Here is a 27,753-nt window from a genome sequence, read left to right as displayed (position 1 = left end):
TCTCCCTTCCCGCCCCACACCCCATGGAATGTGACACTAAAACACCATTGTGTTTCTAGTCCAAACCAAATCATACATAAATATTCTGGATACTGTAAATGCAATTAGTTCAATGTCTCTTTTATTCAGGGTGACCATTTTTAATCCTGAGATTTCAGTTTATTAACCAAACAGATTTATTACAGCTCTGAACCTACCTGTATACCTTTGTGGATAAACCGCACAGAAACCCTGGTTGAGGAAGGCTCACTGGCCGCTTTGGAGACTACGCCAGCAGAGTAACAGCTGGTGCCTGTTCATTTCCAGAGAAGCCTTTTCCAAAGGAAAATACTACATAGTGGTTCAGAGAGATTGCCCCCCTCCTGTGTTTTCCACGGAAAGAATTTTCCTGAACCACAGTCAAAGTGAATGAGTCACCAGCATTTAGCTGCTAAACGACAGTCATATAGCTGAAGTCCCCCCAACAGTCAGACACTTTACTTTAGGATGAAAGCATCCACTCTACACTTTTAAGATAACCAAAGAGGGTATTACTAAAGTTATTTTTGGAATGTGGCAGAGTAAGACCAAATTGTTTTTGTCTCCAGCCTCAGGGCCAAATAATTAAAAGTTTTGAGAACAGAAGCAAAGCATAGATATTTTCTACTTTACAGTTAGTTAAAGCTACGAGAAGTGCAAAATAAATGAAGGAGAAAATAAAAAATGTACAGTTCATAAGAGCAGGACTTTTTACTGTTATTTCTAGAGAAGATTTCAAAAGAACTTATCTCAATCTCATTCCACTCAGGTGAGATAAGACTTCATAATACAGACACCAAGCCATGGGTTCATTTGTTGTTTTATTCCCCCAAACTGACTCACTGCTGCCTTGTCATTCACTCACAAAATGAAGCCAGGGTTGTCCACAAGTGACCAAAGGACAGAAACCATTTTGTTGGAGAGAAAAGCTTTGTGAGCACACAGCCACTCTTGGCAAAAAATCAAGAGTACATCACTTCCAAAGAAGCCATGCCAATTAAGAGGGAAATGTGAAAACCAGAAAACAAGCAACCTGATGGAGTCCACGTCCTCACTGCTCTCTCCTACAGAGCCGTGGATTGCCTATGGCCTGTGCATCCACAGGGCAGGAATTTCAGGACCCCTCCATGGCCACCCATCCTTCAACACCTTTGGACTCATTGGCAGAAGAGTGCTCAAAATCCTCTCTAGCAGAATCCAGCTGAAGGAAAACTTGAGAATGAGTTTGTTATTTGCTTTCCATTTAACGTTTACATCTATCAACCTCACTGCAGATATTTATGGGGCATCTACGGTACGCCAAGTACTGGGCTGACAATACCAAAACAGGAAGAGAGAAATCACTGCTCTGGAGTTGCTTACCATCTAGTGGAGGAGATGCTCACACACAAAAACTCTCAACCCAGTTAGGAAGGTGGTAAGACAGAAGTGGGGGGACTTCCCTGGTGGTGCAGTGGTTAAGAATCCACCTGCCAATGCAGGGGACACGGGTTCGATCCCTGGTCTGGGAAGATCCCACATGCCATGGAGCAACTAAACCCATGCGCCACAACTACTGAGCCTGCGCTCTAGAGCCCACGAGCCACAACTACTGAGCCCACGTGCTGCAACTACTGAAGCGCCTAGAGCCCATGCTCCGCAACGAGAGAAGCCACCGCAGTGAGAAGCCCGCACACTGCAACAAAGAGTAGCCCCAGCTCGCCGCAACTAGAGAAAGTCCGCGCACAGCAATGAAGACCCGATGCAGCCAAAAAAAAAAAAAAAAAAAGACAGAAGTGGGTGCACAGGGTGCAGAGCAGTACTGAGCCCAATCTGGGGAGTCAGGAGAGGCTTCTAGGAGGAGTAAAGAAGTAAGAGAGGGCTGACAAATGAAGAAAGGGGGAAAGATCATTCCATGGCCTCCCCTTGGGACAAGGTATCAAGCTCACTGTTCAAGGGGAATGGGGAGAGGTTCAAACTAAGGCCAGGGTGGCAGATCATGGAGGGCTCTGAATGCCACACTAAGGACGATGGACATTAGAAGTGATGTGATGAGAGTCTCAAACCTGAGCTACCTATTTCTTTACCAATTAAGTTCAAAATACTTTGGGTGCATTTCAAAGTCTGCCATGATGTGTTTCCAATCATACTGCCTCCTTCCTCCAAATTGGATTGTGTTGGTGTGTGCATGTCCCATGTTTAGCAGACATGCCCAGAAAGTGTCTATGTTTATTAGTGTACTTAAATATTTCCCTGAGAAATAGAATAAAATGACAGCCAGGCACATCCCGCACATAGCACTTTCAGTAGCACAAAGCATTTGGGATTGGCTTATCCTCCTGTAGTAATGGCTTCATGTCCACAATGAGGCTGTGAGCTCCATGAAGGGAAGGAGGTTTTCATGCTTTGCTAGACTCCCAAGAGTGCAGCCTGCAGACCTCCAGGGATAAAAAAATACGAGGGATGCTTTAAATGCATACACCTGGTCCCATCCAAGGTCTGATGATTCAGATTTTCGGGGATGAGGCTGGAGCTGCACCAGCTCCTTAAGTGTTGAAGGACCACTGACTGGCCTAGCACATGGGCCTGCATCACAGGAAGTAAATGAACATGAAATTTACAAACACAGCTATAGCTCACGCTGCCACATCTAAAAAACAACCTCCATCTTCTCAGTTGGCTGAAATAACAATCATCCTGACATTCACTGCAATCTTCATGAAAATTTAATAGTAGTGATGATTCCAGAGTTTCCTACAGTCTGACACAAACTCCTAAATGTCTGATCTCTCTTGATCCCACTCTCATGTTTTCAACGGGAATTCTTAGGATTTTTTCCATGTGAATCTCACAGAATCAATGCCCAGCAAACTTCTTTTCCATGAGTTCTTCAAGTAGAATTATTTTACATTTGTATCCAAAACTTACCCGTGGTCCTTCTCAGAAGCCAGTTCTGAGTTTGGACCTAAACAACAGGTTGCAGCTTAGGAAAAATTACTAAGGTATATTTAAAGCTCTCTATAAATAATCCACTAAAGATATAAACTGCAGAGGGAGCACAAAACAAGCCTTTTTCCTGAAAGTGTACTGGAATCTATTACTGGAATTCAAAGGATCTTTTGACAGTACAGAGAGTTTCATGAATTTTAGCCTAATTTCAGGCACACGAGAAGTTCACACAAGAAGTACAGAAATACCTTTGAATTACTTGGGGAAAAAGGCTTTTTTTCCCCCCTAACAATTTACTATTGGCTTTATCTTTTCCCCTAGTATTTTCTAGGTAGAAATACAGCTATTGGGAAAGAAAAACAGTCATTTCCTGTCATCTGGAGCTGTGATGCCTTTCCTAGCAACACCCCCTTCTTTCTGGTACTTAATGTCACCAGTGCTCTGAATTTTACTACACTGCAATGGAGGACTTATATGTCTAGTTTTGCAAAAGACTGTGGGCTCTCTGAGGGAAGGAATCACATGTGAATATCTGTATTCACATAGTGATAGGCACAAAGTAGGAATGTGATATTTGATGAATTCTAAGGAATAAATGTCACTGGCTTACCATAGTAAGTCAAAATGCTAAGTATTCATTTTTATATCAAAAAGGTTGATTTAAAAATCTTACTCAAGTAAATTAAAAGTAAATTCCGTCTCTTATATATAAATCAATTTAGTGGTTGCTTTAAAGTATTTGCCAAGATGCAAACCAATAATTCACCGTGGGGAGAAATGAGTTGAAAGGAACTTAACCAGGTAGCATCTTACAAAGTCTCCTTAATAACTAATCCTAAGTGCCACTTTTGTTGCCATTTACAGAGGGCTTATTATGTGTCAGCTACCATTCTACTCTCTTTATATTCATTTATCACCTCATTTAATCCTCCTAACAACTGGATAAGATAATGTTATTATCTTTACACTTGAGGGAAGAGGCTTGTCAGAATCCAAAGCCATGGGCCCTCCCTTTGCTTTGTTGGGTCTCTTGCTTTGTTGGGTCTTTTGCTTTGCTGGGTCTTCATTCCACAGAGGTCATGAAAGAGTCTCCCTTCCCCTGTTCCCAACTACACACACACACACACACACACACACACACACACACATTTTTTGAGTCAAGACGCACTCAATGTACCTCAACTTCTTTGGTGTTTCCAGAAGACTTGACACAATGGAAATGATGTTCCATTTTGTCTTGTCTGTATAAAATGATCTTCTCTCCTGATACCTTATCCTTCATTGGCTCTTGGACGTCTTATGATAGGAACTGCCAGGTGAATCGCATCCCCTTGGCCTGTTGGGCTCATCCTTGGCTGGACAGGGGAAGACGGTTTGCCCAGATCCACATTCTCGAGTCTCTGAAGTTGCAATTCAATCATCTACCCTGTCTAATCATCCTCAAGGAATAACATTCCTGTGGTCTACATAGAGAGACAACTAAAAACATTTTATGGGGGGTGGTCACAGAATTTTTGCAAAGTTGACAAAGCCTCCATTTGCCCCCTTCACTCTAATTAGGCCCTGGCACACTCCCAGAAAATAACCTCTCTCACATTCTCCTGAGACATTTCAGCCATCGTCTGAGGGACAGGCCGAATAAAGCATGCAAAGTGCATGGCCACTAGGGCATGTGCTGCCACAGGAAAAACAGCACTGTCACCCAACACACATCTCTGTGAGTTCCTCCAGCTCTCAGGACAAAGAGAGAAGGGACCATGCAACCAACCCTCTGGTTTGTGAAAAACTATAACTTGTATGAAAAAAAAAAAAAAAGGCATTAGCTTCACATTGAGATGAAAACTAAAGTCCTAAGGCAGACTTGTCCAAGGTTACACAATTACTTGGAAATGGCCAAAACCCCTGGGGTCTTACCTCCTACCTGTGGTTATTTTGTCATGCTAACTGGCCACACAGGAAACCTAATCAAACAGCCAGGATTTGAGTTCCAGCTCTGCCACAGGCTCAGGGACCTCGGACATGTTATTTTCTCTCTGGGTTTCAGCAGTCTCATCTGTGGACGGTAGTAACATGCTCCACTTGTGAGGTTGTGGTGAGGACAGGACTGGCTTCCTGGGCGAGCGACCTGGGAAGCTGTGTAGGAACCTGTGCTCAGATGGGCGCTCCATTTGGTTTAATGCTCTGCTCTTGTTATATTGAGATTGGTAAGAATTTTATCTTTGAGCTTGTGTTTTATAAGTGAGGTTGGATGGGACAATGGAGCATGCGTGTGCGCAGACGAGAGAGGTGCAGGATGTGTGTCTGCATTCCTGCTGCCCCCTTCACAGGTGGTATTTGCGATGCCCCCTGAGCTCCCAATTCCAGTGGACTCGTGATGCATGGGGATTCAGGGAGTGCAAGGGAAGTGTGTCACATCTACGACTGAGTAAACAGCAGCGCTGAGAGGTCACTTTCCATCCAAACCACAATGCAAAAAAGAAGGCAAGGGGTTCAAGGAAACACGAACGACCAAGGGACCCTATCATATCCTTTCTGACTCATGTAACTTCCCTATTTAGCCAACCACTTACACTGAAAATGACGATATAGAAGCAAAAGGAAAGATAGGACAACCTACTGCCCCCTTTCCCTTCCGTCCTTCCTCACCCATCAGTAAGCCAAAGGTAGAGAGGGCCGCTAGAATGCACACGCATCCAAGAAGTGAAATAAAAACAGTTGAGCTATTTGGGTGCAGAATTCCCACGCTTCTGGAAAGAATGAAATACATATGCATCTACGATCTATGAGATATAAATCGCGCAATTTCACAAACGAGTTCAGTGCTCTTATATTTGAGTTTAAAATGAGCGGTGCACAGTGTAAACATGAAAGGTCAAACTGCATGTCAACAATTCAAAATTTTACTTTATTTAGGACAACATTAAATAGCAAATAAAAACATTATGACAAGGTGAGAAAGAGTCTGTGGAATAAAGAAAAAAAGCTTTATATTGTAGTACCTTGAATGGCACTTTACTCCTGCACTTTGAACCGGGGGTCTCACATTTTCCTTTTGCACTGGACCCTGCAAATTATGTACCTGCTACTGGGTGAGGCTGAAAGAGGCTCTCTATGAAATGAAAGGGCCTGGCATCCAGAAGGAGCTCAAGGAAGGTAATATCGATTGTTTTTACTTAGTTTCTCACTGCTTCATCAATTTACAACAAAAAGAGGATAATGGAAAACTGTAAAGCTCCAGTTTTCAAAACCATTTTGGGCTATAGGGAGACTTTTCTTATCAAATGTGGGGAATTTTACTTACAATGCCTTAAAGAATTTAGACCCCCTCCTGATACCTTGACACATGACCTTTGCTGCCATATGAAAAAGGCAGTGTGATGCCAACCATCCAAGAAACACTGGACTTCAAGGTTAGGAAACCTCCCCAGGAAGACAAAGTTAACCTCAGCCCACTTATTCATTCAGGAAATACTTATTGAGTGCTTACTAAATGTCAGGAACTGTTCTAGGTGCTGGGATATTGCTGTAAGGGCAACAGACAAAAATCCTTGCTGTGATGGAGCTTACATTCTAGTTGTGTGTGTATGTGGTTGATATAATAAAATATATATATATATATCATATGATATAGATGATAGAAGTGATAAGTATTATGGAGAAAAATCAAGGCTGGAGAAAAATCAAGGCTGGAGAAAGAGAGTTGGGGGGAAGGAGTTGTGGTTTGAAGTGAGTGGCCGAGGAAGGCCTCTTTGAGAAAGTGCCATTTGCGCAAACCTGAAGGAGGCAGGGGAGTAGCCATATGGATATTTGAGGAAAGAGCATCCCAGACAAGTGAACAATAAGAGCAAAGGTCTGAAGGAGGGAGGTGATCTGGTGTGTTCCAGGAGTGAGAGCCGGAGTGAGGTTAGAGGAGAGGAAGAGTTAGGCCCCTCCCTATCAGCCACGTGAGGACCTTGGCTTTAGAGTGAGTGAGGTGGGAAGCCATTGGAGGCTCTGAGCAGAGACAGTTGCATGATCTGATTGTCATTTCTACAGGATCCTTCTGGCTTCTGCGTGAGACAAGAGTGAAGGGGAATGGGCACAAAATGTTGAATTAGTGCATGAAATTTAAAAAGAGCTCATGTTGTGTGATGATGACACAACAGAATGAGATGAAGAAAAAGATTACACAAATAAGAAGTGGAAACTGAGGACCAAGACAGGATCAACAGGAATGAATGAGACATCAAAGAAGAGAGCAGACACTGATAAATATCTAATTCCTAGGATAGAAAAAAGTTTGAGATGATCTCAATGAATGCAGAAGAAAGACCCTAAAACAATGAGAGACAATCAATAGGTGTGCAAAATAAAGGAACATGAAAAAACTTACGTCCCAGAAGTAGAGAATTTAAGAAGCAGAAGATATATTCAGAGATCTAATACACAAGAATTTCCCTGAAATAGAGATAGATCTGAACTTGCAGATTTAAAGAGTGTAGAGATACTATTTTAACAAAGTTTGATACAGAATGCTAACTCCAGGTCTTAACCTAAGCTTTTGAACTTCAAAGGATATCATTCTCCATATATCCAGACAGAAAAAGCCCATCACTCATCAAAAGAGAAAAACTCAGGCTAATCTCAGACTTCTCAGTGGCAATGCTAATGCACAGAAGACAGCGGAGCAATACCTGAAAACCTCGAGGGAAAGAAAGTGTGTGTCGCAAGAAGCTTTCACTCAGCCCAAATGTTGTTCAGACATAAAGGCAATGGACAAACCAACCACAAACACAGAGGTGGTCAGGAAATACACCACCACGAACACTTCTTTGGAAAATAGCTTCACATCAACATCTAGTCAATGAAGAGATGAGTGAGATGAGTCAAAACAAACTCAGGAATGCAAATACTGTAGTAAAAGGACTAGTAGTGAGCAGTGAATTCTATTAAATATGAAACTGATACCCCAATTACTGGATTATGGTTATGAAAGCGAATGGGAGTGCTCTTTTGAGCAAAGAAAGCAAAGAACAACATGAAAACAATATTATAACTAACAAATATCAGGAAGTGGGTAGGAGAGACGTATGAGAGAGATACTGTCCTTGTCTTCACAGCAGGAGGAGATGACTTGCACCGGACAGTCCAAGATTCTTGATCTAGGCATGTCACAGAAGCACCTGATTGCTTCATCTTTGCTTAGAGATTATGCAAAACCTAACCCCTATTTGTCTACTTCATCTCCCATCACTTGGACTTGGTAAGGCAAAGGGCATCACAAGGCAAACGTATCTTCAGGGTTCTAAAAGGGAGTTAATACACCTTTACCTTTTTATTGATTCTTTTTTTTCTTTTTTTTCAGATTCTTGGTTCAAGATCCAAAATTGTTTCTCATTTATTTATATCTAGGATTTCCATAGTATCTTTCCTCCAGAGAGGTTGATGAATGAAAAAGAGATGACACACTGGTTCCAAGGATACCCACATAGAGTTTTAGTTTTCTTTCCAGTTATTGAGCCTGCATATTTATGAAAATGCCATGGAATTTCTCATGACAAGACTTTCATTATCAACATAGAGTCACTGCCCAGAGGTAATGAAATGCCTTGGGGGATGCTTGCCCTAATCATTCCTCTTCTGCCCCCATTCAACCCCTCTTCTGAGTGGGCACTGAACAACATGACTTCACGGTTTGGCTGTGGCTGACTGGATCATAAGTAGACACTGGATGGGGACGGGGGATCCATATCTCAGCTGGCCAAGCACTTACAATGTATATCCTGCCTTGAGAAAGAGGAGCTGGGTCAATTAGGTTTTCACTTCTGGGACTCTGAACTAAGAGTCATAGAGAAAAGTCCTAGTCAGGGGCTGGTACATGTATTAAAAGATCAAGTAAGGCCAGGCCAGGGGCAGGCTTCATAGAGACATGTGGATACCACAATTCCAAGGGGTAAAGTGTCAGAGGAAGCCAGTTGGGAGGGAAGAGAATAGGACATTCCCCAAAACTGAACAGATGGTCCTGGAGCAGCCTGGAATTCTATGCTTCCTGAAGCCTGACTGCTCAGCATTTCCTGGGTTCCTATGAGACCTCTCTATGTTCTCACACATATACATTCCTCCTTCTTTTGAATGCTCGTATCTCCTTGGCATTCACCTCTAAAAGTCAAACCTGGTTCCTAGAAACATCAAATGAGTGGGTTAATGCCCCTGAAAGCTGCTAAGTGCTTCTTCCTTTAAAATACGTCAATAAGGCTACTTGGTTTAACTCTGGTCACAGGGGTCAGCACAAACAACTGTCTCATAAACCAATATGCCCCCAAAAGTCTTTTAAGACTGCAGTTATGTTTTGGGGGGAAGGATGTGATTTATGACACTGATCAAGCTCTGTAGAAATGAATCATTTTATAATAATATTCCATTTACATATATACATGGGCTTTCATTTTAAAAATTTAAACAGTTTCACATTGCTACAATTGCACCAAAGATTGTGCTAGTACTATATGCCATATGGCTGTATTTTTGAAAGAGGTATAAAAGGTAGTTTTATTCCTTTCTTCCCTTCTCACCATTCCCCAGCAAGATAGAAAACACTCTGCATATGTATTGGATTTGTTGAGGTTTGGGGAGATTGGAGGGAGGACAGGAAGGGAAATATTTAGAACTTAAATTCTTCTTGGTTTTGGATCTGAATTATACACTATATTTTTCCCTTCCTGAATAAAATATACTAAGAGTGCTGGGCATTCATCAATATGCTTCATTGGCCATTAAATTTACACACAGAAAAAAGCAACAAAGCCATAAAAACAGCTTTAAGCCATAGCATCACACAATTGAAAGCAAAGTGGGCAAAATTCAGGAAAGAATGAAAAGAAATTACCACTGGTTCATTAATTATGCATTTACTGAACATCTATAATACATAAAACTTCATAAAGCTGACTGATACATAGATCGAAGATGCCTAGATTAAGCCCTCAGTGAGCTTACATTCTAGTAGGGCAAGTAGCACAAGTACTTAAATAACTTTAAGGGGAAGTAGAAAGGGATTGGAATCAGAAGTACTGAGAAAATGCTATAAAGGTTTGAAGAAAGGAATGCTTGCCGTTTAGCAAAAGAGATAGAGGAAAGCTTCAAGTAGAATACGGTCCTCCCCAAATACAGGAAGAGTTACAGAAAGTTGGTTGGGCTCAGCATCTTCTCACCAGTTGCTACAGACAGGAAATGAACTAGACCACTCCTGGTATCCAGATAAAAGAGCTAACCAAGAAACGTGTTGAAAGTAGCTTCTCGTGTCCTCTTCAAAATCTTAAAATAGACCAACTGAACCATGATCTATGCAAGATCAAGTTCAGTTGAAGTATTACTAAACAAAGTAACATCACATAGTATTTCCATCAATGATAATATTGTAGCAATTGATGACTTCGGTGATGGAGCAGTTAATTATTAAGTAGCCAGTACCCCTGCAACAGGGCTGGCTACCAACTGGTTACAGAGTTTGAGTGTCACTTCAAGGACAAGTCTGGCCTGAGGAAAAGATAACAGATGAACGTATCCAGCTACATATTAGAACCACATGATAGCCCTTCAGGAAAAAGAGTGATAGGAAACAGAACTGGGAATTGTCCCACACAAAGAGCGAACGTTAAACACCCTAGAATATTCTAGTGATGTCAAAAATGACATTACAACATGATCCGGGGCGTGACAGACATAAAGAGAGAAAGCTGGGTGCTGGCAGTGGCTCCAACTATGTGACTTTTCTTCCCAAGCCCACCTTTATCCACTGGGGACCTATTTTATGTCACGAGAATGCTCCCTCTCCACTGGCCCACATGCAAAACTCTGTGAGCTGGATTTTCCTGGGCACTGTGAGTCAGAACATCTCTGACATCCTCTGATTCATTTCAGTTGCTATCTATGGCTACAGAACTTGGATGAGGAAAAATCTTTAAACAGCAACCGAACAAAGCTTGGGGGCTGTCCTCAGGCACCTGTAGCAGAACAAAACAAGCTGACTAAAGTCACCAAGTAAAGAGCCTACCTTCCTTTGTGCAATATGTTTGCAAACCTTTAAGTTGTAGGGATATACGAGGTTTTGAAGATTAAGATACAGGGTATAAACAGGCATGAATGTACACGTGGGATTTTTCACTTTAATGAAAACCGGTTATTTCATAGTAGGGGAATAGTTTCGACTTAATTTAAAATTGTATTAAGGGGAATTTTAATGCAAAATTGTGTAGTCCCTGGGGAAAACAGTTTGACAGTTCCTCAAAAAGTTAAACATAGGGTTAACATATGACCCAGCAATCCCACTCTTAGGTATATTCCCAAGAGAATTGAAAACATATGTCTTCTGTCCACACAAAAATTTGTATACAGGTGTTCCTACCAGCGTTATTCATAATACCCTAGAACAGAAACAACCCAAATGTCCATCAGCTGATGAATAGATAAACAAAATGTGGCATATCCACATAGCCATATAAAGGAACGAAATACTGATAACATGCTACAACATCGATGAACCATGAAAACATTATGCTAAGTGAAAGAAGCCAGACACTAAAGGTCATGTGTTGTGGAATTCCAATTATATGAAATGTCCACAACAGGTACATTCATAGAGACAGAAAGTATCAATAGATCAGGAGTTCCCAGGGGCTGGGGAGCGGTGGTAACGGGGGGTGACTGCTAACAGATACAGGGTCGCTTTTAGCAGTGATAAAAATGCTCTGGAATTAGATGGTGGTGATGTTTGCACGACTTTGTGAATACACTAAAACCCACAAAATTGTACATGTTAAAATGGCCTATTTTTATGGCATGTGAATTATAATCTTAATTTTTTAAATGTGTGAAATAGGTTTATTTACCAAGCACAGCATTTATTATACACTGGAGAAACAAAGCCCGCTTAAACCACTTGGCCGCAAATAAGAACCTTACTACCTGGCAAAGAGAGACATGCAGACAAATAGATATAACCAAGAATAAAAGTGCATAAAGGTGGAAATACTTATCCATAAATGGGCATTTGTGTGGTATTCCCCAAAGAGGGGACATCTGGAGAAGATTCAAAGGAAAGTTTCACCTGAGCTGAATCTCAAACTAAATTAAAACAATTTTTGGTAGTCCTTTGGTCTTCTCTTCTGCAACGTTAAGCAGGGAGAAAGGAGACCAGTTCTTCATCTAATTTCACCTCTAATTTATCCAACAGATCTGGGGAAAGTCACTTCACTTCTCTGGGCCTCAGTCTCCCACTCCCTGGAGAAAGGTGTTGATATCAAAGTTTTATTTCCATCCTTAAGAAACATCTAGAATTCCAAGGCATACCATAGTTCTTCTAGAGTTCTGGCCTATTTAGATTTGAAGGTCCTGTGAATTCTGATTTTGCATTCTGAGTGTGGTGTCTTCTGGAGGTTGAGAAAGGAATCACCCGCTCTCCTGGCTACATCACAAATAGCGTCACAAATGGACTATGCTGCTTTCCTGTTGGCAGCCTTCATCTTGCATCCCAGAGCCATTCCAGACTCACGGCTGATTTACTAAGTTAATAGGCATCTATGATGATGAGCACTGGGTCATACCCCAGATTCATTAGGGTCACATGATGCTAAATCAGGGGTTTCTGTGGAGGTAGTCCACTCTTAGTAAGAATAAAAATATTTTTAAAGCCAGGGGAAAACACCAACACCAAACAATAAACGTAAACAGATTGCCTTACCTTCTGACTTTAAATAAGATTCGTTTTTAAGTATTAATACATATAATTAAAACGAATGGGGCATTTCAGCATATTCAGTTACTTAAGGAAGTAAATTAGATGGGAACATTTCCTGTGAAAATAAGTTACTTGTCCACATTGCTAGGCCTAAAAAAATAAATAAATAAAAACAAAGAAACACATCAAAGCAATAAGGCTGGACCAAGAAGAGAGAGGTAATGGAACTAAGTGAAAAATGTCTTCTATTTTTTTCTTTCTAATCTCATTTCACTGAGATGTTTTCTTTCTACTCCTATTCTGTGTATGTCTCCTCTATTTTCCAGCTCAAATCCTACTTTCTATTTTCCTGGCCATCCCAGGTCCAAGTTATCTTTCCTTGCTTGGAAAACTAATTGTATTTATTACCTAAGAATTTATTTCACTCCTCCCACATTTGGGGTGGAGAGAAGAGGAAAGGGGGAAATAGTTATTGAAAAGCTACTAAGGCTAGTTTATTTTCTTCTTTTATATTTATATTTTATTTTTGTCCTCATATTATTACTGCAGTGTAGGTAGTATTATCTACATTTGATAAGTGATAAAACTGAGGCTCAAAGATATTAAGTATGGTGTCCAAGTCACAACATCTAAAATGAGTAGTGCTGCACTTTGAACTTGGCAGGGCAGCCTGACCCCACAGCCCAGAACTTGCGGTCACTGCACCAAACTGCTTCTTCCGGCCTCAGCTACTTGAAAGCAGGGGGATAATTTTACACCCACTGTATTCTAACATAGTGATTTGATTTCTACAAACATCTGTTCATTCATTTACTCATACACTTACAGCCTCTTTCCATACTAGGTACTATAATACAGTGAAAATAGAAATGTGGCTCCCTCCACACTCTCAGAGAGGACCTTGCAGTGTGCTAAGCGAGAGAGGCTTATAAACAGGTAATTCTAACAGAGATGCATGGGATGCTGTAGAGCACACAGGAAGATGAGGGAAGAGGTAAGACAAGCTTGCCCAGAGGAGGAAAAGCTTAAAGCAAATCCTGCCTGAGAGTCAGAGGAACCGGGAAGGCTATGTCAGGAAGCAGAACAGCACGGAGAGAGAAGGTGAAAGGGCCCTTCAAACATCTGTGACAAAGACCTCTGGTGTGAGTGTTGGGGCAGAGGGGGGTTAACGATTGAAAATGTGATAGAAAGGTAGGGTCTGACTGTCAAGGGCTTGACACCCTGATTCTGGGAAATATGATTAAACTAATGGAACAGGAAGCTTTGGGAAGTTAACAGGGGCTATTGATAACTACAAATCAATGAAAAATTCAGGCTGTCTAATGCTTTACCACGGAGCTGAAATCTCCAATCTCTCCTTCCATGCCCTCCCAAGACTTAGAGGTCGTTTACCACCGATCATTTCCCATCTCAACAGAATAAAAGTCAAAGTAAGACTACTGTTTTGAGGGAACCACATCCCATCAACAAACTGGACGTGGCCCTGGTGGCCTGGTGTGGTGGAGGAACTGAGGCCACGACCAAGCACATCTCCTTGCCAACACCAGATTCCTGTCACCTCTTTGTGTCCAGACAGCCACTCGTGTAGCCATCGGCGAGGACAGCAGGGCTGAGGGGAGGAACCGGATATTCCTTCTTGTCGCATCTTCTGGGAAACATTTTTTTTCATGGCCAGAAGTCAAACACCCCTCTCAAATTTAAGGTGGGGTGGGTAGGGGTCTTCACCATTGAGTCTGAGATTTGCAAAGTATTTAAAACATTTTTCCAACACAGCATCTCAACACTACCAGGAAAATGCGATAGAAAAGCTCCACAGAGTCTTGGAAGGTGTGCTCTTCAAACTGTGGACAACAAAAAGTCCCTTCTAGCCTTTGGGCCACAATGTCCAAGACCTCCCCCTGGCCCTTTGACAGAAATGTCTGATCTATGGGGTTGGGATTAGTAACAGCAAACGAGATAAAAGGGACACACAAAGTTAGAGAACCACAGTGTTACATGCCATGAACAATATAACAAAACAGGTTGCTACCACTTCAAGAAGCAACAATGTATTAATCACCAGGGAGGGGACTGCCAACTCTACTTTGGTCCCTGGTCTCCAGTCCAGAACATTTTGCTTTGGGATTTGGACTCAGCTGACAACATAATCATTGAATCCTTTCAGATGACCTTAGGGCTTTTGATAGCAGCACCAGTCTCTTCTTGCTTGTTTGTTGAGAAGGTAATTGCCCTAAATATGCCTCTTTCATTTGTACTAGACCCAAAAGCTCAGAAGGTCAGAAAACAACACAGGTTCACAAACTTACTCTAAGTTCCAACAGTAAGGTGAGGAGAAAACCCCATGCAGATAGCTTGTAATTAGGAACTAGGAAAAAGAAATATTTGCTAAGTTTCCTGGCAAAACCAATTTATTTTATAAGAGAATCTTCAAATTTGAGTTGTTAAAGTACTTCTTTAGAACTACTAGTTACAAATTTTAAGTTTGCCAATGCTCAGCAGATCTCATGGATGACCTGTCCTTAAGCTCCTAGGGCTAAGGCCTTACCACATCATGGTTAAGACCATGAACTTGGGTGTCAGGCCAACCTGGGTCCAAATCCAGCTCTTCCACTTTCTACCTGTATAACTTTTGGCAGGTTTCTTAACTGCATATGCCTCAGATGCTCATCTGTAAAACAAAGATCCAAGTAGTACTGGCTTTGTTGAGTTATTAGGAATATTAAATGGGGAAAAATTATAAAGCACTTGGCACAATGTCGGAGACATCGCAGTCCCTCAATGAATGACAGTGGGTCCAGAGTGGTATTGCATCCACAATCAGAGATACAATCAGATCCACATGTAGAAGCTATTTTTTACGTTCACTGATATATCTTTGCTGTGTCTACACGTCCCAGCTTCTTGCCAATTCCTTTCCTGTTCTTTTTTTTTTTAAATATTTTTATTATTTTTTTATTGCGGCACGCGGGCCTCTCACTGCTGTGGCCTCTCCCTTTGCGGAGCACAGGCTCCGGACGCGCAGGCTCAGCGGCCATGGCTCACGGGCCCAGCCACTCCACACGGCATGTGGGATCTTCCCAGACCGGGGCACGAACCCGTGTCCCCTGCATCGGCAGGCGGACTCTCAACCACTGCGCCACCAGGGAAGCCCATCCTTTCCTGTTCTTAAATGGGGAAAACAGCTCCTTCTCTAGTGACTTCTGGGGGTTGTTTTGAGCATGACAAAAGAGAAAGACACATAGGGGCACTTTGAAAAGCGTGGAGCTCTGCACAGCTCAAAGCAGGAGCGAGCACCAGACAAAAACAGGAAGCTGCAACATCTTGAGGTCTTTCTGGCAGCTGCAGGAGGCCTTTGCCAAATATCCCTGAGCATCCTGCCAGGAGCTGCTCCTGAGCACTGTGAGGCTTTGCTAGCACAGGAACACACATGACTGCAGGAGGGTGAGCTTCCTTCAAGCACCTGTCCTAAACAGGATACTTCAAGCACACTTAGTAGCTTCCTGGGAACCCCACTTCCTGTGCTGTGTTTATACTCCTGGGCCCCAGCAGCACAAAAACTGGACCTCTATTGCTTCACAGCAGTGGAAGACAAAATCATTATTTTTTAAATTTAGCAGGTGCTTGTGTGTGCCACTATATCAAACACCTCTGACGTGCACGTTCTCATTTAATCCTTATCATCAATGCTGTCCTTAGATCCAGGCAAGCAGGGACCCTACCGCTAAACCAAACCTTCCTCAAAAATGTCTAAGTCCCTTCTTACTGCCTGAGACCAGCTGGGGCCAGCAGTGCTATCTAGGCAGGGCAGTCCAGCCTCCTCTTTGGAGCACTCTCTGATGATCCTCTATGTCTCTCCCTTGCTGTGCAGGGGGTTGACCAGAGGCCTGGAGGAGCTCTAGCCAACCAAGGCCCTGGAACTAGCTCAATTCCTGGAGGGGAGTTTGGTGAATAATCACTCCCTGAGGCTGGCATGGTATTTCTTTACCATGATTGAGCAGGATTGGACAGTTGACACACTGATTTGGGGTGACTCAAATTGTTTATGTAAACAGGGGCCCCACAAAAAATATTTGCCCAGGAAACCATATGCCCTAAGGGCAGACCTGTTCATAGCAATCACGTAAGGTGTGCGTTCTTCAGCGTACCTTACAGATTGGGAAACTCTCACTTGGAGACACTAATTTCCCAAAATAACACATTTAGTAAGTAGAAGAGCTGGGACTCAAATTCTGAAATGTCCAACCCCAAAGCCACACACTGAACTAATCCCCCAGGTTTCCTTATCTGCCTCCACTAAGATACTGATACCCCAGTGATGGTTACAATTTCCTTTACCCAGGCTCTCTTTGATACTGTTTATTCTCTTAGTCTCTTGTGATTGAAACTACTGACAAGCCATTGTCCAGCACACGCTCCATCAACCACAGTTTACCTGGTCTCCCCTTGACTTCCTGCCTTCTCTACTGGCAGACCTTATCTCTTTCCTGAGCATCAACAGCTCATTCCAAAAACATTTACCTTGAATCTCTTTTATTTATTTTTATTTAACATCTTTATTGGAATATAATTGCCTTACAATGTTGTATTAGTTTCTGCTGTACAACAAAGTGAATCAGCCATATGTATACATATATCCCCATATCCCCTCCCTCTTGCGTCTCCTTCCCACTCTCCCTATCCCACCCCTCTAGGTGGTCACAAAGCACCGAGCTGATCTCCTTGTGCTATGCAGCTTCTTCCCACTAGCTATCTATTTTACATTTGGTAGTGTATATATGTCAATGCTACTCCCAGCTTACCCTTCCCCCTCCCCGTGTCCTCAAGTCCCTTCTCTACGTCTGCGTCTTTACTCCTGTTCTGCCCCTAGGTTCATCAGAACCTTTTTTTTTTTTTAGATTCATATATATGTGTTAGCACACAGTATTTGTTTTTCTCTTTCTGACTTACTTCACTCTGTATGACAGACTCTAGGTCCATCCACCTCACTACAAATAACTCCATTTCGTTTCTTTTTATGGCTGAGTAAAACTGTATATGTAGAATCACTGAGTAGAAGTACCGAACTCATTCATAATTAAATGTTAGCTCCAGCAGAAAGCTACCTGTTCGGTTTTTATCCCTAATTGATGAATTAACTTTTTTTTCCTCAATAAAGGGATTTTAGGTATCCGCCAGCATGTGAATCCGACGGTTGAGAGAGGTGCTCTAAACCATAATAGGCATGGTCAGCTGGCTCTGAACCAAGTTTTTCTAGGGTGGCTTATAGGAGGCCTGGGGGCAGTGGCCACGGTTTCTCTATCCCCACTCCTTGCTCCCCTGAAAAGGAGGAGGCTGGAGTAGTGAAGTGGAGACTGTTGAGGAGTAAGAGAACCAAGGAAGTGTGAGCATCAGGAACCGTCAGCACCTGTCGGATCAGTACCCTGTCCTGCCTTGACACTGACCTGCTAGCCAGCCTCCCTCTGTCCCAGTCAAAGCTCAGTATAACCATAATGATATACTACCTTATACCTACCTACTAGGAAAGCTAGAAGCAAAAAGTCAGATAATAACAAGTGTTGCCAAGGATGTGGTGAAATTGGAATCTTCACGTGCTGCTGGTGGGAATGTAAAATGGTGCAGCCACTTTGGATAAGAGTCTGGGAATTCCTCAGAAGGTTAAACATACAACTACCGTATGACCCAGCAATGTCACTCCTAGGTATATACCCAAGAGAAATGAAAACATATGGCCACACAAAAACTTGAACATGGATGTTCAGGGCAGCATTATTCATAATAGCCAAAGGTGGAAACAACCCAAATGTCCATTAACTGATGAATGGATAAGCAAAATGTGGTATATAAATATATATATCCATACAATGGAATATTATTTAACCATAACAAGGAATGAAGTACTGATACATTCATATCATAATATGAATGAACCTAGAAAACATGCTAAGTAAAAGAAGCCAGACACAAAAGACCATATAGTATGATTCCACTCATATGAAATGTCCAAAATAGGGAAATCTATGAAGACAGAAAGTAGATTAGAGGCTTCTTACAGCTGGAGGGTGGGTATGGAGAGGTTGGGGTGAGGACAGGGTAACGGTAAAAGGGCACAGGGCTTCTTTTTGAGACAATAAAATATTTCCAAAATTCACTGTGATGATGGTTGCACATAACAGCAAATATACTAAAAACTATTGAGCTGTATACTTTGAATGGGTGAATTGTATGATATATGAATTATATCTCAACTAAGCTATTTAAAACTTAATTGAAAACAAAACACCCGAGTGTAGGTTAACTCCCTTCTGGCTTTAATCCAACCCTGCTGTCCTCTCTAGCAAAGAATTATCAGGTATATATTCTGTTTTCTGGCTCTTTCGGCTCATCTTCACATGTTTATAGGGACCATGTCTAATAGCCCTCTGCCTCCTGTACAAATCCTAGTACTGGTTTTGACAAAGGAGTAAGCAGCTGGGTGGATGTCATCTTCATTAATCAAGAAATCACTGTAATTTCCAAGTCTGAGAACTCTTAAGTGCAATGACTCTTGTCCTCATCTGGGCTTTCTCAACTTCTTTCCCAGGCAGATGGATGAGTGACCCCATTCTAATAACTTCACTGAAAAGAAGCCTCAACAAGTTCTCTAAATATTATAAATCCTTTCTTTTTCTTTTCTTTTAAAATATTTCACAAGATCAGCACACCTGAGGCAGTGACAATTTAGACCCCAACTTCACTTAGGTCTCGTTTTACTAGTGGCAGTCTGCTGCCTTGAATATTTCTTTTCCATTCACCTTATATCATATGAAAGAAAAACATCTATCGACAGAGATCTTTCTTTTCCATCATACTTCCTATTACAGACCATTATTAGTACCAAGTTTGGAAAGAGACGTATTTGTTACTGAGATCATAAAATCATGGACAAAATTACCGTCAGAATATAGCTCCACAGCTGTACTTATGTTACATTCTCCATTGCTCCCACCCTCACCCCATTAATTATATATCAAGGATAGTGTTTCCTTTGAAGAATACATAATGGAAGAATGGTTCTAGATAACACTTTATTACTTATGCCAATCACGAAACACAAAGCCGTGTCCAGAGTGGGCTCTTTTACTTACCAAGAAGATCAAGGTTGTTCAACAAGTGCTCAAACATGCAATAGACCTCAGGATGTAGACACAACAAATGAGTGATGGTGGCCCGCCTGTGAGCAGGGTAGGGGCTCCCAGGGACATACACATCCTCGACAACCAGTCTCCTTCTGTATGAGCCCCTGGCGCTGGTTTTTTCAGATGAGGTGACTTTGCTTTTCACCGAGTTGAACAATTTCCCCAGAGACTTTAAACCAAGGAAGCAAGGCATCTTGGCACTGATTACAAAGAAGTTAGAAATAGATACCAGGCTCCCAAGAAGCTGTGCTTCTCCGCAACTCTCCTGACTCCTTATTGTTTTTTTCTCACTGCCCAGAAAAGAAGATTAAGGAAGATGTATTTAAGTGATTACCCTCAAGAGCTTAGGTAGGGCTCCATATACACAGATGATCAGGTATAAAAACAACCGCTACCAGGAACTCAAGACTACGTCAGTCAGAGACATGAATGCATATTTAAAAATCAGATTAATATCCAGAGCAAGAGGAAGGACAGAGCTGCAACAGCTGAAAGAATTCACCCGCGGCTATTCCTAGTATATTCAATATCATCTGGTAAGAGTACTGTGAATAGCCATATCTATCGAACAGAATCTAAAAAGGCATATCAGAAAAAACTCAGGATAATAATTCCAAGTTCTCTAGTATTTCAGATCTCATGGAAGGGAGAGCTCAATTAAAGTTCTTCAGTTTCAACTAGCGACATATCTAGCTCCAGGCCACAGTAAATAATCCTTTTCATTTTCTAGAGGGAAAACCCCTCCCCCTAGTGTCATGAAAATCTTTCTGCCTCATTCCATTAATCCAAAAGCTAATAATATTCTTAATGTTGTTTCATGTGTTTTCTGTTATTGCAGAATCCCTAGAAGAATCACATAATGGAGACAATTATCATGAAGGTAGCTGCGTGTAGTAATAAAGTTATAAGCTAGCAGGACCGTCACACAGTTAGGGCTGCTGATGTACAAAGGACAACCCTGGTAATGAGTATTTACCCTCTGATATCCACTCAGTAAGGTTAAGCACAATATGTGACCATCTATAAACACACAATAGTCACAAGTCAGAGTGAATGAAACCATGCTCCTTCTCCTGTCATTGGGCTATTATATTCTAATAGCCTTTTCTTTTCAATAAAGCCCTTACACACTTTAAACAGAATTGAATTATAGAGCTAGAAACGTCTTCAAAGATAGTCTAGTCCAGTGGTTCCCAAATATCACTGTGCAGAAGAATCTTGTGTAGAGTTTTTGAGAAATGCAAAATCTGGGGCACTAGCCCAGACCACTGAATGGGATTCTTTGGAGGTGAGTCCCAGGAACTTATATTTTTCAAAGTTCCCCATACCAGGACCAACATTCAGGAAGCATTGATCTACTCCAGCCCTTTAATTTTAAGATGAGGAAGGGAAGCCTTAGAGATGCTAAGTGACTTTCCCAGGACAACACAGCAAGCCCAGGGTGAAGCCAGGTCTCCTGACTCCTAAACCATGACTGTTTCTACCACAGTCGACAGGTCCTTCCACAAAAGCTATAGAGAGATGAAGCAGAGAAAGGAAATCTTTGCTTCTTTTATTATTAGCTCCTAATCTTTAATGCAGGATTTGGTAACAGAGTTCAAGAACCAGAGAATTCAAATTTGCTAGAACGATTCTAGGCCAACGGGAAGCACAGTGGGAATGGAGGAGATCGACTCTGCCCCAAAGGCCATCCAGATTGGGCTGGAGCTGCAAGCTTCTGCACACCATAGTCACATGGTGAAATTTTTGTTCTCAAATTTTGGAAATTAAGCCCTATACCAGCATTGCCTCCAGAAAAGATCCTTCCAAGGTCTTCCTCTGAAAACAGTTTTCAAAGCGAGTGAAACAAGCTGTATGTGTTCTATTTCTTGCTTGTCTATTTTGAAGAGCCTTAGGATGTACAATGTGAGATATTTTATCAAGTGTTTCCCAAAGTATGGTTCCTGGACCAGTCTGTTTAAAACACAGACGCCTGAGGCCCATTGTAGACCTACTGGTTCTTCTAGAGTGTTTTTCTAATAAACATTGTAATGTGGGAACCTCCTCCCTAAACCATGAATTCCTTCTTCCTGTGGTTAGTTTCCTATAGGCCTGTCCTTTGCAAACTGAGAAAGTGAGAAGGTCTATCTGCTTATGTGTGTGTCCGCATGGCCTGTCTGTGAAACATATATATGTTTCTATGTAGAGACGCTGGACGCAGCCGCTTCAAACATAGGCTCTAGTATATACTAACGATACACAAACATAGACTTTGGACAGATAAGATGATTTTTTTTCAAATCCAGCATCTTCCTGACCAAGCAAAAGTATAGCTACTCCATGACAAAGCTATCCTGCCTTCTCGGTCCCGAAACTTGTCCAGCATTGCCCACTAAAACGAATTCTACAGCACTGACTCAGCTGTTGTTTCAGCGGAACATATTCAGGCCACATCTAAATTTCTGGACAAGTTTATAGATCCATATATGTAGTTAAAAAGCAGTTATATACTGATAGACTGTAAAAGGAAAAAAACTTAAATTCTTCTTCAATAAAAGGATTATATATAAGAAGTTCTATCTATTTTATGAATTTTAGGTCAGGATGGAAAGTAAATATGAACCATAAAGAAGGCTGATGAGAGGTTGGTTTGCTTTTAAAGACAATCTCATTGCATGTAAGTGAGAGGTACTGAGGTACTGAGTTCTTTTTCAGGTGGTGGAGAGAGTTAAGAATTCAGATGCTGGCTGCTTGGGAGCTGGAGTCAGCAGTGACATCGGGCACCCTTGAGCTACGTTCCACTTTCCAGAGTGCCCAGAGTTCTTAGCTTAACCTCTTCCACATAGCTCATTGTAAACACCCAGCAGAGGCCACACCTCCAGTCTTAAAAATAAACTTTCAGTGGTATCTGCCTGACAGCAACCTCTTCAGCCATGATAGCACCGTATGGAGGAGATCCTTAAAGAAGCACCAGTGGACCCATTTCTTCCACTGCTGCACCAACATCAGCCTCTTGCGCAGCTCATGTAAAACTACAGTCACAGCATTTACAAAGCAGTAAAGTGGTTTCTGTGACAGTTCACGTGGTTATAAAACAAGGTATCACAATGCATTACACTACAAAGCTAATGCTAATTACGAATGTGTAACTTGTTTGTGTGGCCTGCGTATCTTATCAGATAGGACTTTCCTAATGCTGCTAGCAACAGTTCCACTGCACCTGAACAAGCTTTTCTTCTATGATAAAAGATGAAAAGAAACTGTCAGTGGGAAAATGAATCAAGAGCTTCAACCAGCACTGAGAGGCCCTGAGCACGCTGCCTGTGCAAACTGTAGGAGCTCAATAATGAGATGAACCCCAACCTCAGAACCAAGGATTTGGGGGTTGCACAGTGCTCAGGGGACAGATGCCTTAAGTACTGCTCTTAGTGCGCCAGTCACAGGTCAATCCCTGCAGCAATTCTCCGCAAGTGAATTCTGACTTTAATTTATCCCACGTAACTATTTTTTTTTTTTTTTTTTTTTTGCGGTACGTGGGCCTCTCACTGCTGTGGCCTCTCCCGTTGCGGAGCACAGGCTCTGGACGCGCAGGCTCAGCGGCCATGGCTCACGGGCCCAGCCTCTCCGCGGCATATAGGATCCTCCTGGACCAGGGCACGAACCCGTGTCCCCTGCATCGGCAGGCGGACTCTCAACCACTGCACCACCAGGGAAGCCCCCATGTAACTATTTAGGTCTTTTTTTTCCAGACAAATGTCCCTCCTCCCCATTTAAATCACCTGCTAAGATTTACCTGCTTTTTGCTAAGAAAAAAAAAATTTTAAGAGAGAATATTACCTCCTTTAAGATGGCAAATTTTATGGGATTTAGTTTCATAAGGAAATAGTTTGAATTTACAGCCTGTGGCTTCATCAGTGACAAATAGCACTACTTGTTTTTCAGTTTTGGATTTTGTTTTAATCAGAAGTGAGCAAACAGAAGAGCTGAGCAAGTCCATTGAAAACACCTGCAGTAGTTCACAGTAATCAGGATGATCCTTGCTGCTGAGCAGGGCAGAGTAAGCAGAGAAACAGCAGTTTTTTAAGTGGGAGGGTTCAGAGGAAGGGGCACCATCGACTGGACTTCCAGATGATCACGCCTCAGCTCGCTGGAGGTTCTCCCACTCCAGCAGCTACACCTGCTCCCTGCCACCAGCAAGTCTTAAGTTTAGTCCTTCTGTTCGCCTGCAACATTAACCTGGGCATCTCCTCCACAAAGCCCAATGTTTAAGGGGTCTTACCCATCCCTCCAAGGCAGGCTGTGATTTTCTGAGCATACTGGCACAGGCTCCTGTCTGGGTAGGGCTCCTCTGGAAGGCCTGCTTCGTCCATCACTCTGCAAGCAGCTGCCTCTCTTCCCGTAATGCCACCCGTCCAAGACCTGCTCAAAACGGGACAAGCAGCCAAGCCCCCTCTTCCACATCATCTCCATTAATAATTCAGATGCTACATTAAATCTGCTAAGCATTTAGGATTGAGAGCACCAAGGCACTCTGAGGACTGAAGCGTAATTAGTTTAACAGACAGCAAGTGTCTCAGATTACCCTCTAACGATAACTCTCCACAGGCAAGATTTCCAAATAGCAATGAAAGGCAGGCTTGGAATGCCTTCAAGGAAGCAGCCGCAGACAGGGATCAGCCCGGGGATGGTCACAGGCATCCCTGGAGCTCGAACCCCGTGCGTTAGACAAGGCTGCCTCATGAATCTGTTCCATGGAGTCAGAGCACTAACGTTACTTACCACAGATCACAACCCACAAGGCTGGGGTCTCCTTCCGTTGCCGAAACTTCTCCTGCCCCGAACACACCCCATGTTCCCCAACCCTTAATTCTTTCTGTGCTTCTTTCTCTTTTCCTGAAATACCTCAATCTTCTCCCACCTGATCTTTCTGAAATTCCATCTGTGCTTAAAAATGCAGCTCAGCTGCTACCTTCTCCATCAAGACTTCCAGAATCCCTCCAGCTAGAATTAATTTCTTCCTGTCTTGTCTTCAAAAGCAGCTCTGCCATGGGATTTATTATACCCTGCCTTGTAACGCGGTTACCTGTAGACGGCCTTATTTTCCCCACTGGTGCTAAGTTTCTAAAGGTCAGGAGTCTTGCCTCTGTCATCCTGTCTCCTTCACGTAGGACTCTACACATACTAGCTGCTCAGGGCCTTGTAAATAGAATTTGACAACTCCTGATAAGTCACTGTAAAATACGAGGACACAGTACTCGGATAAAAGGCAGATATCAAAGACAAAACACACTTTGGTCATTAATAACTGCTTTAAGGGTCTAAGAATTCCTGTTCCCACATATGCAGCTTCAGGACATGGTTATCCTCCTGCTGGTCAGAGCTCACCTAAGTGCCACTGGACTGGAAGGCACTCGGTGACAGGCACACGCCTGAGTGGCCCAGGCCAGCTGTGGCCACGGAAAGCTGTCCCAGTGGTTGGTCATTAGGAGACAGGTTGTTCTTGCTGGTGGGATAAAAAGCTGAGCGTAGGAAAGAGAAAGCCCGGCGTCAGCACTTTTCTGCACCACCACTGATGGAGGCGCTGGACCCGGAGCAGGTGCGTGGTGCCTGCCTGCTCCGGCCTCCCCTCTAGGGCCCTCCCAGGAGGGAGACTGCAGAGGGGAGCGTTTCCAGTGGCATGGTTTGAGGTATTCATAATTTATCTATCTCGACACAGAATAGCTCCGACTCACTCTGGCAAATCTCATGTTCACTGTCAATTTATTAGAAAATGTCAAATAATCGATTCCACCCTGAACAGCCTACTTCCTGACTGTGCCATAATCAGGGCCTTTTGCTCACCGCATCTTTTCTACAGATCGCTCACCTCTGCACTTAAACTTTGACTTCAAAGAGGAACTCCCTGGAGTCTGTGGTCACAAGACACATGGAAGGTAGACAAGGAATATAACAGGAGATCTGCTGATGAAAATCAGCGTCAGGCTTTTCTGCATCCTTTGCTCAAGGGAGCTCTCTCCGTTCCACAAAGATATACTGAGTGTCACAATAGGACAGTCCAGGCGTTAGCTGCTTTAATGATGAATAAGACAAGGGCCTTCAGAGAGCACGGAAATTAGCCGGAGACATGGGCATGTATATGCCTAACTATAGTGCAACTTGGTAAATCCACCCCAGTGTATAGTTAGTGCAATAAAAGATGGGAGAGGGGTTTGGTTTAGATATTTGAAATATAGTTAGTGGCACCTTTTAATTTTGTCTTAAAAAATGTGTTTCAGAAAGAGATGTGGTTTATGTTTCAGATTTTACATGGACAATTTTATGTATTTCTGTTACATTTCCAACAATAGCACACAAAAGAAGGCTTTCCCTCGAGGGAGTCCACGGGGCATGTGTGTCAAGTGTGTTCCCTTGCCATGCTCTCAGTGCCATGCTCTGAGGTTATGAAAGTGCCTGAGAGAGAAAGGATGGGTCAGCCTGGGGCTGGTGGGATTCTGGAGAATAGGGTGTTGGATCTGGATCTTGAAGAAAAAACTTATTAAGAAAAGAAGGGGACTAGGGTAAGACAGAAAAGAACAATCCAAACAGAATGCTCCAGAAGAAAGCTTTATTCAGATCACACAAGATGATGGGAAGGAAGATCAGGGAAAGCTCAGGTCTTAGAAGGCAGAACCTATCCATCCACATATAAACAACTCTAGTCAGAGAATAACACACGTACAAGACACGCCCCCCAAATGCTGCTCACAACCATTCTTATTTTTTTGCGGTACGGGGGCCTCTCACTGCCGTGACCTCTCCCGTTGTGGAGCACAGGCTCTGGACGCTCCGGCTCAGTGGCCATGGCTCACGGGCCCAGCCGCTCCGCGACATGTGGGATCCTCCCGGACCAGGGCACGAACCCGCGTCCCCTGCATCGGCAGGCGGACTCTCAACCACTGCGCCACCAGGGAAGCCCTCATCCATTCTTTACAGCGTCAGAACTCCGGGAAAACTCTTGGCATGTACCCACAGATGCATTTCACAGTGATTCATTATTAACAGCCTCTCTCAGCACTTGTTTTTGTCCAGTTTTGTTAATCATGGCAGCAGCCCTGTGAGGTGAGAGGGTACAAGCTCTACACGGATCCCCTGCAGCTCCAACTGAGAAACTGAGACCGGGAGGATACTCCATCCCTTGAAACTAAACTCACAGTCAGAATTAGAGGTTTGAAGAGAACCTACACTACCCAAACGCAAATATGAGACCTTAATATCAATAGAAGATGCTCTTAGCCATTTTGAAGTTCAGGGCTGTAAAAGGTTAGAGCACAGTGTTGTCAACGTGGTTACAGATGAACAACTATTCTTCTAACGAAGGAGAATTTTGTTCTTTCCGTAATCTGGGCTGATCTGGTGACTTTCTACTGCACCCTTTATCTGGAAGGGACAATTTATTGGATACAAAATTGGGAGTCTCTGACATGAAAGATGCTTTCAGGCAGAATCATCGTCCAGGCATTGTGTCATGTACTGGTTGTCAAAACAGGGTATGCAATACGTAAAAGATAATTTATTGCAGTGTAGAAAGAAAATTTTATATATATATATATGTATATGAGATATTATATATATAAATATATACATAATATCTTATTCTTTAACATTTTAGAATATATGTTTCCTTTAGAATGTATATAATATTAATATACAAGAGTATTATTTATTAGTAAATAATAAACATAAATAAGCATGGGGTTTTTTTACTGCTAAGGATGCAAAATCAAGAGAGTTTGGAGACCAGGGGTTATTCTATCAAAATAAATCATAAGGAAACCAACAAGAACTCCATCAGAGGTTAGTACTAAATAATGGATGAAACCAAAGCTAAAAATAAACAGAGACCAACAATGTGGTGGGTAAATGCATGGGCTCTGGAGTAAGTAAACGTCCTTCAGATTC

At 42.5% G+C, this 27,753-nt stretch overlaps 1 protein-coding gene across 3 annotated transcripts in view; it reads right to left on the bottom strand.

Moving 5' to 3' along the window:
- The window catches only part of ABLIM1 (actin binding LIM protein 1), a 323,249-nt gene that overhangs the window by 188,044 nt on the left and 107,452 nt on the right, over nt 1-27,753 (bottom strand). For 2 of the 3 annotated variants that reach the window (XM_065894019.1, XM_065894018.1), the window contains exon 1: nt 19,786-20,029. The exons of the other annotated variant lie outside the window; for it this stretch is intronic. In XM_065894019.1, coding sequence (XP_065750091.1) covers nt 19,786-20,029 — 244 coding nt within the window. Of the gene's footprint in view, nt 1-19,785; nt 20,030-27,753 lie in introns of those variants that run through there. 3 annotated transcript variants of the gene reach the window in all.

This window comes from Phocoena phocoena, chromosome 16, assembly GCF_963924675.1.
Source record: "Phocoena phocoena chromosome 16, mPhoPho1.1, whole genome shotgun sequence".
In the NCBI taxonomy this organism is placed as follows: Eukaryota; Metazoa; Chordata; class Mammalia; order Artiodactyla; family Phocoenidae; genus Phocoena; species Phocoena phocoena.
This window is presented reverse-complemented; position numbering and strand designations above follow the sequence as displayed.